The sequence below is a fragment of the Caretta caretta genome, chromosome 1 (assembly GCF_965140235.1).
Source record: "Caretta caretta isolate rCarCar2 chromosome 1, rCarCar1.hap1, whole genome shotgun sequence".
NCBI classification, from domain to species: domain Eukaryota; kingdom Metazoa; phylum Chordata; order Testudines; family Cheloniidae; genus Caretta; species Caretta caretta.
The window spans coordinates 124,007,255-124,022,999 of NC_134206.1; the positions used below are offsets into that span (position 1 = coordinate 124,007,255).

Here is a 15,745-nt window from a genome sequence, read left to right on the forward strand (position 1 = left end):
TCTAACATTGGGAAGGACAGTAACACACAAGACATTTTATGCATTTTTACTGGGGTGGGAGAACTATGACTGTTCAGCACAATAAGCAAAAGCTAAAATTATACTGGCTCATTTTGTTCAATTTGCACTTACTTAGTTTTCAATACATAAATATATTTTAAACTAAATTAGTAACGAATGTTAACTCCATATTTTGGAAGAGTACACACATTTTACATTTTAACAGTATCACAGCTTAATGAAAATCATTATTCATTCATTAAACCATTATCTGGCTTTATTTAATATCAGCGGTGAACATGTAAGTGTTCTTTTTTTCTTACCAGACAGCAGCTAAATTGGAATGTAGGTGCAAACTGTGAGAAAAACGAGGAGCTCTTCCTGTCCAATACTGAGGAACCACATGTTGTTCCAGCCAGCTGCGCGCATCAGGCTCACCCACTGGTAAGACATTTGATAGTCAGTGAAGGATTTTCATTTATGTAAGGAGGGCTTATAAAAGACAAAAAAGTCTCACCAATAAGCAACCAAACAATGAATTGGCTTCAGGATACAGCTGCATTCAATTAAAGGGCTAATTACTTCTGTTTGCACTTATTACATGTACAATCATGGTAATTGCAATTATAAGTTAGTTTACACACACAGGTGCCTGACCTTTTGAAAATCAGGCCCTAAAAATGAGGTATTTTAATATTTATATATTTTTCCATCTTAAGGCAATGTACTTTATTTTAGACAATTGTTGAAACAATATATACAAAACCTATATTAAAGGTAACAAAGTAAGGTGCCAAATACCAGTAAGCTCACCCAATAGTCAGTGTGCCCCTAATACTAGGCACTCAGTACATTACCTACAAATTATTTTTCCTAGTTCCAACCCCCATGACACTGAGCCTCACAGATAACCAGCTTCTATTCTAGGTGCAATATCCTATTGTGCGCTTTCCTATAATTTCACAGCTGTCATGGAAACCGACTGAAACCAATCTGAAGGGGAGCCATTAGTGTCCTATTTATTACAAGCATTTTCATTCATTGAATTATACTATACCCAAGCACACAACAAATGTTTTTCTTAATATCTGCTTTTATTTCAGTGTTAACATTTAATAACACAAGCTTTGTATTATGTCTAGATATATTTAAGTTGTGTTTATCTGATGTGCATTTATCCCTACTGCAGCCTTGGTGTGCATACTCCCATAGGAATAAATGGAAGTCTTTCCATTGACTTTAATGGAAATTGGATCAAACCTTCATTACACACAAATGAGGCATTACCATTTTACTCTGATAAGAGTAACTATAATACATAACCAAACTCAAAACCTTAACTATAGTGACAATACCAGAGCACTTTAATATAGAACAACTATGGAAGAATTAGGTAGCTACATATGAGTGAGAATCATTTATTTGGAATTCATTTGTTATGAGATCCCTCTATGAAGAGAATTTTGAACAACCAACCTTTCCATGTGACCTGAGACACTGTTTTCTTGTTTTGGTCTTGTTCTTCTTGTGGTGTCCTGTCTACTTGAATGCCAGAGTCTTCCCTGCTCAGAGGTTGTTGAGCATCCTCCTCCTCTTCACTTTCTTCAGACCAATCCTGTCAAGTATGACAAGACCAAGTACATTTTTAGTGTAATGTGCCTGAGGAAAGGAAGTATACTTAGTCCTTCTTGGCAGGGAAAGTCAATGTAACATGTCTACTTTCTGTCTTCCACTTAAAAAAAAAAAAAAAAAAAGGGGGCAAGAGGGAAACTAAAAGGAACCCTGAAAATCATTTGATTTTTTTCCCCAAAATTTATTTTATAACATGAGCCAAACTGTTAAGTTACAGCCATCATCAAAATAGTAAGCTTTTCCGAGCAGTGACCTTGTATTTCTACATATCTTACTCCTACGGGAATTCTGCACCACTGGTCGTGCGCAGAATTCATGTCCACGGCAGATTTCTTTCCTTCCCCTCAGAAAAATGTTTTTCTGACAGGGAAGCAAAGGGAAGCTACAAGAGTGACTACAAAGGGAAGCTACCTACAGGGCAGGTGCATCGTTTCGGGTGCCTGAAGCAGCCCCAGAGAGGTAAATCACTGCAGGACAGGGTGGTAGGGGGACGGGGTGGTGCTGGGGACGCCTCGGCCAGTGCCAGGTCAGACCCACCCCCCATCCACCCAACTCCCATGCATCCGGACCCCCTCATACACAAACCCCAACCTCCCAAACCTCGTCCCCCGCACCCAGACACCCCCCTGCACCCAGCATGTCCCAGCCAGTAGCTCCTACCCTGTATCAGGCTCACCTGCTAGTCCCAGCTGGGCTGGGGAGGAGCACACTTCCCCTGCTTGGAGTAGCCAGGGCCGGGTCAGACGCACCCCACCCCAGAAACCTCCCCTGGCCCCACAACCTCACTTCCCCCCCTCTTCCTGTCTCCATCGCTCCTCAGCCACAGGGGAAGGGGTCACTGTAGGGGGAGCAGCCTCCCCATCCACCCAATTCCTGTGCATTCAGACCCCCATACCCAGACCCTCCGCTGAGCCTCACCACCCCCATGAACCCTCTGCACACATACCCTCTCACCAAGCCCCAACCTCTATGCACCTGGACCACCCCGATGAGCCCCCAGCATCCAGACCCCCAACCAACTGCACCTGGACCCCTGTCCCACTCCCCCAACACCCAGACCGCCCCCCCCTGCACTGAGCCCCAACCACCTTCACCTGGATCCCCCTCCCCCCAAAGAGTCTCATTGCCCATGCATGCGGACCCCCCCACTGAGCTGCCCACATCCAGATTGCCCCACACAGAACCCTCTTGCCCCACACCTGGATCCCCCGCACACTAAATCCCTCCACATTTGGATCCTGCTGGGCTAAGCCTGCCTGCACACACCTGGTGCAGAGCCCTGGGGTGTTTCTGGGGCAGGACTAGCCCTTGCACTGTGTCAGGGTTGGGTGCAGCATGGATACACTAACTAGGATACATTATCTATACACATTTACTGAAGCAATTATATAACGTAACTTACATTTATTTAGATGCTTAATTTTTACTTATGTTCAAAAATGGCGAAGGATGCATTTTAATGGCTATTAGCCAGGATGGGCAGGGATGGTGTCCCTAGCCTCTGTTTGCCATGGGGACAGGGGATGGATCACTTGATGATTTCCTGTTCTGTTCATTCCCTCTGAAGCACCTGGCATTGGCCACTCTCACCAGACAGGCTACTGGGCTAGATGGACCTTTGGTTTGACCCAGTATCGCCATTCTTGGATTCTTTATGTTCTTATTTACTGTTTAATTTTTTTTTTAACATGTGATTTGTGTTAAGCTCTATTTGGATGGAAATTCAATCAAAATGCACAAACATTTTTCATTAAATAAAAACTCAAACCTGCTGGATAGATAAGACAAAAAGTTGATCAAAGTTTATAAAAATACATTTTGAATTTCAAAATGACTGATTTATCTAAACAAAGAAAATATTGTCTGTAGTTAGTGAATTGAATTAATTGTTTCCAATCATCATGTCCTTCAAATCTTAGAAATAGCAGATCTCATCCTCTAACACCTGATTTTTACTTAGACTGGAAGAGACAAACAAACTTTCCGGCTTTTTCCAACTGCCAATTAGCTTAACCTTGGATTTGCTTGTCATTGATCTGAAATGAACAAAATAGGCTTCTGCACCTGCAGAAGAAGCTAATGCAGTAAAAAGCTGGTTTAACACTTCAACTAACTCTGGTTCCAAGTGCTTACGGAGTGACTTTCACCAGTTCAGTGGTCTGACCCTCTTTAAAACATCAGCAGCAAGCATGTACTGCTTAATACAATAATTTAAATAGAAAAAATTCTAACAGATTAAATTTAGGCCTTAACAGATTAAAAATTAAATTAGAATTTGACATTTTAAAAAAATAAACCTGTAATAAAAAAAACTGATAAAAAAAATCTAAACAATTGTTTTTGTCCACCATGATACAGCCTCCCCTTCTGTGATTTAAAACATTAGTTGATTTCCTGACTCTCCACTGCTCTAGAAAGAATGTGCCCTGCCATAGCTATAGCTCCCTACATCAACAAGCCATAAATTATTTGCTTTTGTGAACGTCTATAATCCTAAATATCATATATACTGTCTGTAAGAACATAGTCACTTTTAAGATATTACTTACTGGTGTGTCTATGTCAGGACCAAAATCAATTTCTTCACCTTCCATCAAGTACTTTCCCCAGTCAAATTCTTCTTCCTTTTCTAAAAGGAATACAAGTGAGACTCAATATTTTTGTGCTTATTTCCAACTTCCTCTATAACAAGACTTGGAAATTTTTCTAAAGGTGCAGACTGACAAGAGATACACCAAATGACCTGGGCTTTGTGACTCAGTGCCATGGGTTTTTATTCGTGGTGTAGATTTAAAAAAAGTAACAAATGGACAAGTCTTTGCAGGATCAGGGAACCACATTGTAAATTACTTAGGGCAGGTAACTTGTCTTTCCTTCTGTGTAAAAGAATATGTACAACCATAGTGCTATAGATAAATATTTTTAAAATAAAATAATAATCACACAAACCATATAACATAATATACTTTAATCCAATAGGAAGGTTACTCACTTGTAACTGGAATTTTCTTAGATGACCTCTGCATGTTCACACTCTTGGGATGTGCTGACAATACAGTCCAAGCTGCATCACCAGTGCGTTCCAAGAGTGGAAAGGTGCAGAGGCCACTCTAAAAAGAATTTTAAGATACGTGGCTTCTTCCCTTCCCTTCCCCCCCCCCCCCCCCCAGTTTCTAGACTAAAATGTTGTTTCAAACCATTTTTTTTTTAAATGGCTATTTTTCAGCATTGCAAATGAATACCACAAGGATGTGTGGTATCCCAAACACATTTTTCTCATGTGTTCCATTCTTCTCATCCTTTTATTCTTGATCCACTGGGGCTAGTAAATTTACCACCTTTTGTTTATAGTCAGAAACACAGGGAAATCGTACAACATTACTACAAAACCGGGAGACTACATAAAATTAACTCTTGGTAAGTTAAAGTGGATAACTAGATGTTGCCAAGTTTAAAAATTGGTTAGAACAGAAAAGCAGTATTTTTAACTTAAAATGAAAAGATTACGGAAATAACCAAACTGTATTATGTCAAGTTACTGCATAACTATCCTATGTGAAATTACATACAAAGTTACTAGTTTTAGATAGATTTTATTTTTGGCTCAGTTCAGTGTAATGAAATGGTCAGGACAGACACTGTTGGAAAGTGAAGTCCTTTATTTACTCACACAGCAGATACAGCAGTAATGAAAGCTTCCTCCAAGCTCACCAATATGCATCAAACATCACAGAGAGGTTCCACAAGTGACAGAATATTTCACTCACTGGCCCCTCTGCTGAGAGGGTATTAACTGTGATAGTCATTTCCCACTTGTGGGAACAGAAGAGAGATCACAGGCTCATTTAAAAACAACACACCAAATGGCCCTCAGATAGTAACCAACGGGGATGGATTTGAACGAGCAACCCAGATGAGAAAGTCACAACATTAACCTTTTCCCCCACCCCCAAGCCTTCTAGTTTCCAGTGTGTCTTAGATGTACAGGTAAATTAGATACAAGATTAAAAACCCACAAAAGATAACCAGTAGAGGATCTCAAAATGAATTAAGACATGATGTTATAAGACTGTAAAGGGGAAAAAAAGTCCTATCAGATTGTCACTTGTCTATATGTTTTTCATTTCAAATATAAAGATCTTGTAACCTACCCACTTCTTTATCTCTTGGCTTTTCCACATAGCTGGTGTTGGAAGGAGAATCAGACAAGCACAGTAAGAGAGATAGTATGGCGTAATGAGCATCTGTCTTTAAAAACACACAAGAAAAAAAATCAATAAATGGAATAAAATGGTTTAAAAGACTTTAGGAAACGAACAGACTAGAATGTTGGTATGCCACAGTGTGTAGTATTAGCCCTCACAGCTCATCTCAAATTAATGGATATCCTAATTTACTTATTTTGTTCCAATACAAACTGAAAATCTAGTCACCTAAAATTCCTGTTTAAATTATGCTAAACATGACAAATTAAAGCACCTCAACTAAAAGTCTACATGAGGTTTTAAGGACTCCTCATCCATTTACTCTAAATGACTTCTGTAAACTTATTTCTTCTATACAGCCAATGATTACACAGGACTATTAGCAGCCACTCACCCTTCGTGAATGGAACCATTTAATGATTCTGACATCTACATATTTTGACCTTTTTTTATTTAAAAAATACCTTTTAAAAGCTGTTTCTGGGCTAAGAGGAAATCATGCACTTCTATTAAAGTCAAAGTTTATGGCCAGAAGATACCACCAGACCATTTAGTTTGATCTCCTATGCATTACAGACCACCAGCAGCACCCAGTTATCTGCACAATAAACCCAACAACTAAAATTAGACCAAAGTACTACTACCCTCAGGAGACTAAACTATTGTGTGCCACAGGCAAAGAATAGGAGGGAAAAAATAGCATAAATCAAATTAGTAGAAAAGCAGCCTGGTAGGCACCAGGCTGTATTACAATATCACAGTCCTTTTTAAGGCTAACACCATTCTCCTTACAAGAATCTGCCAAAGTACTTTATTTATAAAATCATCTTTGAGACACCCAAGTTCACTCATCAACAAGAGCAACTGCTAAAGGTCACTGCAATTACCTTATACAACACTGCTGAGTGCTAAATACAACCTGACATTTCTGAGCATGTAGACTGGATCACACTTTAATCACTAAAAACAACATAAATAAAAGTACATATACGTTGAAAATCTCCAGAGGGGAAGTATAGCAATTCAGGGTGCATTTACATTGCTACTGTATAGTTGTTCCTTTTTCCAACATTGAGAAATCTAAACCAGTCCAAAGAAAGGTCACAGTTCAGTTAAATTAGAAATTAAGTTAAGGGTCTAAGCACAGGCATTAGGAAACACACAGCCCTACTAAATAGTATGACATCATAGAGCGTGTCTCTAGCCAGCTCAGGGGCCTGCATTTCACAACAGCAGCAGCTTTCAGTCTTCAAAGGTCAACTAGAACAGGTTCAAAACAACCACACTGGAACCAGAGTGACATGGTCCAAGTGAGAGCACACAGTTTTAATCCAGCAGAAGCCATAAACTGATCTGGGACTCAACACAGTTTTTCAACTGAAAACTATGAAATCCTGTTTACTTAAGATGACCGACTAGATTCCCCCTCTGTCCTATCAAAAATGTTCATGCAACTCAGAATGTGGAGCTCTATGCCTCTTATCTGCAATGTTAATGATAAAATTTAAGCCATGAAAAGTGCACCCAGACACATGGTAATAGATGCCCAATAAATACATATTTTAGTAATAGGGAGAGGGTAGGTTATAATTTTAAAAATCAGCTCACAGAGTAGCAATCATATAGCTTAGTAGTAATCAGAGTAACAGCCGTGTTAGTCTGTATTCGCAAAAAGAAAAGGAGTACTTGTAGCACCTTAGAGACTAACCAATTTATTTGAGCATGAGCTCAAATAAATTGGTTAGTCTCTAAGGTGCTACAAGTACTCCTTTTCTTAGTAGTAATGTAACTCATTTGTACTTTCTGGTCTAAAACTGTTACAAAGTGACCAGCATCAGGATAAATGCAAAGAAATTAGAACAAAGAAGAAAAAGTTACACACCTTTGTTTCTTCAGTGCTCAGAAGTGGTGAGTTCAGAAACTTTTCTATTAGTCTTTTCCAGCTTGCAGCTTTACTGAGGTCTGAATGAACAATCAGCTTTTCATGAATTCTGATTTAAAAATAAATAAATCCTATCAATGAATGCTTCAAATGAACAGAATTAATCAACATAGTAAAAATAAGACAAACTTACCCCTCTATTGTCCTCTCTACTTTGTGACTGCTTACATCAAGAAATCGATGAAATCTAGATAAGAAATTAAAACAGAATACAGTTTTTGCATTGTGCAAGGAAATGTTTGGGGGAAAAAACCTATAGGTTAACAAGTGAAGCACCTCATTTGTCAAGTCAAATATATATATACAAATACCATAATCAGTTGAACAAATTTTCTTTGTTAAATATTCAAAACATGATTAATTCAACAATAATATTGCTCTCTACATGAGTTTTAAAAAAACAAGAGAAATATTTACCAAACATTTACTTTATATTTCACTGTTCATGAGAAAAACATCTATAATTAATGCCTAGGATGGCAAAATGTGGTGAAACTTACATTTAGCCATCATATATAAATGACTGGATCCACATGGATAAGTCTGATTTTATGGGAACGGGGGGGAGGCAGGCATTCAGTAAAATTAATAATAGGCTACTCTGTACTTCTGCTAAGTTTGCCCAGAACTTGAAACATAGTCTCACCTACCTCTTGGCCAGTGGTGAGCACAAAGCTTTCCTTGATGAGCGTGACAACCTAAATCATCGATTTGTGCAGAATTTAAACAACCATTTGTTTAAAAAAGGTTCTATCTTGATAGTTATGAAGATAGCCTTCCAACTGGGAATTTGTGCAGTGCTGTCTTTAAGTCTAAGACTGAGTCTAACATGGAACAGTTCACTTTCTGTCACTTAAGATAATATCTTTGAACAGCAAAGTAAAATGTAAAAGTTTGGTTTTAAAACAGCTATTCATTCTGCTAACCCTGCGAGCAACAGAAAGTGACACAAATCACTCTTATTGCTTGGGAAATCTATAAGAAACAGAACAGCAAAGAATTGGACATATTAATATTGGAGGAGGACTCAAAAACAGAGGCACAGGATAGTAGACTGGCAGAGACGACACCAGCAATAGTCAAGAGGCTGGAGGAAAGACAGAGTGGCACCCATCCCTACTATTCACATTACACAAGCTAAACAGGAAGCTCTGAGGTGGGCATGGAGCAAGAGAAAGCAGAGATCCACAAACAGAATCAAGGAACAGTATCCTATTAAGAATACCAGCACCCTTCCCAGCAGCTGGTGATGGGCTGGGCTTCTTACCCGGGCATTGTACCTAAACCATGTTGATGCACCCTTCTGTCACACTGTGTTTTATTTTTGCCTCTGACTAGTAGATGCTTGATAACTATTTGAAGAGCATTATTATTTAAGCAGATAAACAAGTACTGTGCTTGCAATCTGGATCTGCAATGCGCTGCTAATGCTCGCTTAAAAGTATTAGATTTACACAAACAGTAAGAAGCCTCACTTGTAAACACCTACACTACACAGCAGTTGCTACATGCCAAACATTCTGGCAGGTATCATCTCATTTGATGTCATATATTGAATAATGGTAACTGTTAACTTTTAAATAAGCCCGTTAAATTGTTTCTCACATCATTACCACCAAAAACATCATCACAATAACAGCCTATCAGTTTGGTAATGAACATATTGTAAGAAGTTCACATGTAAGATAAAAAGTTAACTTCAATACACTCCTGGAAAAAGCTGAACAAATTTTAGGTTTCAAACCATAGTTATGCACGATTACTATAGTTTTCACCCTTAAAACAAATATCTGCTTCATTAGATGGACAGTAGACTCATAATAATGTTCCTAGCAACTCTGAAATTTTATTTTTTTAGAAGTCTACTCCCCATTGATGTTTTAGGTTCTTTTCAACAAGGGAGAAACTGACATGCTACAATTCTACAAGGATTTAGGCATGTGCTTAACTTTATGCACTGTATGTACTCCCCCTGACTTCAAATGGAGCTACTCAGAGTGCATTAAGTACATGCATAAATCTTTGCAGAAGCAGGGACTAGTTGACAACAGGGGGGAAAGAGTGAAACTGACTACATAAAAGTGCTGTCAATTGAGGGGTGGGAGGATTCCCTCTTAAGATCACAATAATTTGAAGAGACTACATGCCATTTGTAACAATTCATAAAACAATTCAGACGGAAGAGTGATTAAATTGACTATGCCTTTATAATTTTTTAAGATTACAGATTAATAAAGGCTATGTTGAACTCTTGACATGCATTAAGGTCAAAAGCATGTCTGTTTTTTGGAGAGAAATGTGCACTTATCAAGGCAGATCTTGACTGGTTTTATCTGACAATGCTCAGTTTGAAATATTTGCTCATTTCAATAGTTGTTATTCCCTCTCTTCCCTAACCTGATGCCTTGAACGTCATGTTGATAGTTCTGTCCAAAATCACTAAAAAAAGCAGCTTATTTTATGCCAACAGACTAATACTGTAACACAGTGGACAGCAAGAGATTTAGAGCTGCCTCAAGGGCAGCCACTGCTCCTCTGACAAGCCGGGGTAACTCAGTCCCGCCTGCTGAAGCTGAGCCCGGATCTCTTTCAGGGAGAACACGCGGGTGCGCTCCCGGGGCCTGGGCCATGGGCGCAGCAGACAGCGGTGACTGATGGGGGCTGCCAGGAGAGCGCCTGGCCGGGTACGCGGCTGGAAGGCGGCAGCGCAGGCAGGCCTGACACGTGCCAGAGCGTGAAGGCGGCAGCGCAGAAACGTTGGAACCGCCCGCGCGGCGGCGGCAGCCTGAGCGAGCCGGGGAGGGGGAGGGGGAGGGGCGTCCCCCCCCCCCAGCCCGCAGACAGGGCGGGCCCCACACACCGAGCACTGAGGGAGCCGCCCCGCCCCTGGCTCCCCGGGGGGGCAGCGAGACCCGGAGCGCGCGGCCCCTGACCTGAAGTTGGACCAGGCGAAGCTCAGCGCCGTCTGGAAGCGGCCGCCGGGCTCCTCCCCGCCCTGCGCCTCGCGGAGGCCGGTCAGGCGGCGGATCAGCGCCCGCACGTCCCGGTCCTGCTCCTGCTCGAGGGGGCTCCAGCGCGCGGGCTGAGCGGCCATCGCGCGCGCGCCTGGGGGGGGGGGAGAGGCGGTGGCGCGTGTGAACCGCCGTACTTTGTTTCTGTCACCGCCGCGCCGTCCCGCAGCACGTCTCGCGGCACTTTCCCTTCTAGTCTCACGAGATTTCCCACAGCAGTAAAATTAGCCCACCAGAGTCTGAAGGAAGGGCTGCGGCGCGGGAGCTGTGCGCATGCGCGAGTTGGAGGCGTTCTATAAGTAAAAAGTAGCCTGCTATTGTGGGTGGAGCTAAACATCATGTGACACACCCCCGCAGCCCTGATTGGCCGTAGTGCTGGGCTCAGGGCTCTGTCTCTACCTTATCCCAGCCAATGGGAGTGGGGACAGAGAGAGCGGGCCTGGGAATTGCGTGACCCAGCTTCTGGCTCCATTGCAAGTGCTCACTGCAGGGTGTGGCCTTGAGCATGTTCCTTAGCCTTTCTCTGTCTCCCCAGCCACCTTTCCAATGGGGCAGTGGCAGGGAGCTGGCCTTGAGCGTCTCTGGTGGAAGACGCTGGACTGGATCAGTGCAAAGTATTGTTATTATGAATGACAAACCTAAATAAGAGCTGGGTGGCAGCGTGCTCCATTTTGTGTGAAGCAAATGGTCTGTGTTTCAAGCTTCTGTTAGCTTGTAAGGCCCCAATCCTACAATGCATTGTATGTGGGCCGGCCCCTGTGCTGGAATGGCGGCGCTCTCTTGACTTCAACAGGCTCCATGCAGCCCAGGGCTCAGCCTATGCACAACACGTTGCAGGATTGGGGCCTATGTTGGGGGCAGGGCTATCTCTGTTTATGCATTGGATGGACCCAAGCATATGGTACATGCTAAAATAACACCAAGTAATAAGTAGAAACTGCTGTGAGGAAAAATTAAAGGTAAAAAACAAACATCAATAAGCTTTTATAAGCACTACTAACTGATTTAAGCTTCCTGGGGGTTTGGGTTTTTTTTGCAGAAGCAAGAAAAGTGGTTAAAAGACAAAGGAATCTCAGTTTACACTTCCTTTGCACACATCTTGAGTTTCAATTTAGGCCTTAACCTTAGTGCAGTGGTCCCCTCCCCAAACTGGTCCAGGCCCACCCCACCCCAGAGCCAGGGGTAGGAGCTAAGCCACGGTTCGGGGGGAAATGCAGACAGGGTAAGGGGACCGAGAGTGGGGCTACAGCTGGGGCAGGGCCAGGAGCTGGGAGCGGAACCCCGGTCATGGTGAGCAGCTTTGGCTCCAGGCAGACCTGGGTGGCGCTCCCTCTCTGCCCCCCATGGGGGGCTGAACCAGGCCCCAGCCATCCCCCCCACTGAATGTTCCTCTGTGTACCCCTATGGGGTGTGCCCCACAGTTTGGGGACCTCTGCCTTAGTGTGATAGGGTCCACTCACTGCTGGTGGCACCTCCTCCTGGCCATCCTTAGCTCCGTCAGGCGTTGCACCCTCTGGCCACGTCCTCTCCCATCCTGTCTTGCCCTGCAGCCCCTCTCACTTCAGGAACTGCAGCCTCCTCTTTGTGACAGCCCTCCAGCTGCGTCACCATACATATTCCCCTTCCAGGGGTGGGGAAATGAAGTCTTTCAAGGGCAAACTGTTCCAGGCAGTCTGCTGTGCTCTGCCTGGCCTGTGCCACAGCCTCAGTGGCTCATTGAGGAATCTGAGTCCGCCCTCCGGGTTCCAGGTCAGGGACCCTCTGGTCAGCAGCTAAAGCTTGCACTGTTCAACCTTGCTGCTTTTCCCCTGAGCCTTTTTATACCTTCCTGGCTTCCCCAGCCTCCCAACTCCCTCCTCTCAGGGAGTAACCATGGACTACCCTCTCAGAGGTTCTCAATCTGGGGAGCATGAGAAGCTTTAGGAAAAAAAAACTGTGCACATTCAAAACTGGGCTGCTGGAGAGTGGCGGCTGCTGGCCTGGTGCCCAGCTCTGAAGGCAGCACCGTTGACAGCAGCAGCACAGAAGTAAGGGCGTCATAGTATGGCATTGCCACCCTTACTGCTGCTGGTGGCTACACTGCCTTCAGAGCTGGGTACCTGGCCACCAGCCGCCACTCCCTGTTCTGCCTTCAGAGCTGGGCAGAGGAGAGCACAGACACAAAGAAGGAGGGCATGATCAAATAAGTTTGAGAACCACTGCTGTAGCCCCTTAGGTATCTCTCTTCTCCCATGGGGTGCTGCAGCCCCTCTCTGCTCCTGGGATTTTACAGGCCCCTCCTGTTCCAGCCTAGCTGAACTTCATTTAATCAACCTCTGCTCCCTGGCTCCTCCTCCAGGTGCAACCGAGGGAGTTAACTGGCCTACCTGGACACCTTAACCCGTTCCAGTCCTGTGTGCTGTGGACACCCCATCACACATAGGAACAAGATCAACCCTAAGCATAACCAAGATGAACAATTGCCTGATGCCGAGGTCTTTAATAACTTTAGTAACTCATTTCCTAATAAACCCCATCCATCACTTGAACCAGAGGACAAGGAATGCAAACTACAATTTCTCCCTGAATTGTTAAGTCCAACCAGTACAGACATGGAATCATCTTAAATATGCCCCATTTCAATGACTCCTAAATAAATGCTTATAGCTTTTACATACATTTACTGTTTTTCTTACAGTTCACATCAGTTCAAAACTTCATTGCAGAAGCACAGCTGTATCAATGTTTGGAAAAGTTCAAATTTCAAAGTTCAAAAAGTTCATTTCAAATTTCTGCAGTTGTTTCATTTTTAGTTCAGGAAAGAAACAAATTGGGTCTATGTGCAGTACATGGAAATAATATTTTAAGAGTGTTTTAATAGCAGTTAATGTTATAATGTGATAAAGTAAAACAAACGTGTGGCCTAAGTGCAATAGTAACTGAGTGTGTTTGGTATTAAATGTGTATGAGGAGCTAGACTGATTAGAGTTATGGGTTGTCTGTGTAAAGGTTAGTAATCACACAAGCAGCCATGTCAGCAAAAGCAACAGGATGATCATAACAGGAAGGAGATCATGTGATAACATTCTATTACAGTAACTATTGCAGCACATCGTTTTGCTGTCTGAGGAGTGACCTTTTTTTACTCTTAGAGGTTGATCTGGCAGCTATTGGGAGTCTGATGGTGGTGTTTCAGCAATGAAGACATTATGGGACAGTTTCAAAATGGGTGCAATTACTTCTTTTTTTGTGCCTGGCATTTGCAATCATTTTCACTTACTGCTAGCTGATTGTCTAAATCAGTGGCTCTCCACCTTTCTAGACTACTGTACCCCTTTCAGGAATCTGATTTGTCTTATGAACCCCACCTCACTTAAAAACTACTTGCTTACAAAATCAGACATAAAAAATAAAAAAGTGTCACAGCACACTATTACTGAAAAATTGCTTACTTTCTCATTTTTAAATATTGTACTTACATTTGAGTGTATAGTATATAGAGCAATATAAACAAGTCATTGTCGGTATGAAATTTTAGTTTGCACTGACTTTGCTAGTGCTTTTTTACGTAGTCTGTTGTAAACGAGGCAAATATCTAGATGAGCTGATGTACCCCGTGGAAGACCTCTGCGTACCCCCAGGGGTACATGTACTCCTGATTGAGAACCACTGGTCTAAATAACCATTTGGGGGCACTAATTAGTGATTCAGTAAATGCAGGTCCAATGGAACTGTGATAGGTTCCCCACGGAGTGCAACTTGGAACTGGGGTACCACTGAGCCCACCTGACCCAGTGTTCTGGTCGAAAACTGGACACCTGGCAACCCTAGACAGCTCTGTGTTGTTGTTGTTGTTTTTTGCTGTGTAGACATACCCCAGTGGTCTGGGACCTGGAGTCTTGCAGAGAGGGTGGGGCAAGGCTCCCCGCTCACCCAGCCAGATTGCTCCCAACCTTTCCTCTGCCACAGCCCAACTGGATATCTTAACTTATTTTGAGGCATCCCACCAAATTGTCTCCAAATGATCTCATGAATGTTCATGAGCCAATCCAGAACAGGGCTAGTAGGGTCAAAATCAAAACAACCATGGCGGCTAACATTAGATTGCGATCTGTCTTTTGTGCCAGAATTAACATTTTCAGCAGTGGAAACTAACAAACACTAAAGCTAAATATAAGAACTCTGGACAAAAGCATGCTCAGTGGAGAAAGCGACACGCACTTGAGAATAATATTTTTGGATGACAAGCACTTAATAATTAATAATTTCTTCTCATTCCCAAAATAGTCTTCCCAAGTGTGTGTAATTTTCTCCACTGTTTTTAAATGCAATATAATTAATTAAGTCCCACTCAGAGCGCTGCCAGCCTCAAGAGATCAAAAAATAAATGAGTCAGACCCCAACAAGTCAGGGGCTTGTCCTCCAAAACATGTGGTTATTTACAAAGAGATTATATAGTTTTTTTCATTCTAATGCTTGGTGAACTGCCCCTGCTCATCCCCAGAGAGAGAGTGTTAGTGATGCCCATGCGCCCAGATGTATTGACTATGAGGATTGTGGCCCCTGCTGCAGGAATTCTCACCCCCACATCTTTCCATCCATGTCCTGCAATGAATTCTGCCCCCCAACCTCCAAATCAATCTTGTGCCCCAGCCCTCATCAGTTCTGTCCTCACCCTCCACCAGTCCAGCCCCCACCTCAGGCAATTCTGCTCCACGCAGGCCCCAACAGTTCTGACCCCTGCCCCCCCGCTCCCCAACCCCCACCAGTTCTGCCCCCATCCCCACCCAGCTCCCACGTCACACCAGTTCTGCCCCCCCGCTTCCCACCCCTCACCTCTGCTTCTCCACGGGTTCTTTCCCCTTCCCTACCCTGTGGGGCTGCAGTAGAATCCCCACTCCCCTTCGAGGCTTGGGGGTGGCTCCAGGGGCTTACATTTTAGCATAGGAGAGTGGGAACAGAGCCAACCTGTTGCT

At 43.2% G+C, this 15,745-nt stretch overlaps 1 protein-coding gene across 6 annotated transcripts in view; it reads right to left on the bottom strand.

Annotated features, from left to right (window-relative positions):
• Positions 1–15,742, bottom strand: part of TUBGCP5 (tubulin gamma complex component 5) — a 54,044-nt gene extending 38,302 nt beyond the window's left edge. For 5 of the 6 annotated variants that reach the window (XR_007357804.2, XR_012669378.1, XR_012669376.1 and 2 more), the window contains exons 1-7: positions 10,713–10,902; positions 7,913–7,966; positions 7,720–7,828; positions 5,784–5,880; positions 4,182–4,261; positions 1,477–1,615; positions 324–441 (exon numbers count right to left, since the gene is read on the bottom strand). Coding sequence is in view for 2 of the 6 variants with exons in the window: in XM_048859131.2 (XP_048715088.1) it covers positions 324–441; positions 1,477–1,615; positions 4,182–4,261; positions 5,784–5,880; positions 7,720–7,828; positions 7,913–7,966; positions 10,713–10,873 (758 nt within the window). In the remaining 4 variants the exon portion in view is untranslated. Of the gene's footprint in view, positions 1–323; positions 442–1,476; positions 1,616–4,181; positions 4,262–5,783; positions 5,881–7,719; positions 7,829–7,912; positions 7,967–10,712; positions 10,903–15,640 lie in introns of those variants that run through there. The other variant, XM_048859150.2, reaches the window with a different exon arrangement.
• Between the last annotated feature and the right edge of the window lie 3 nt (positions 15,743–15,745).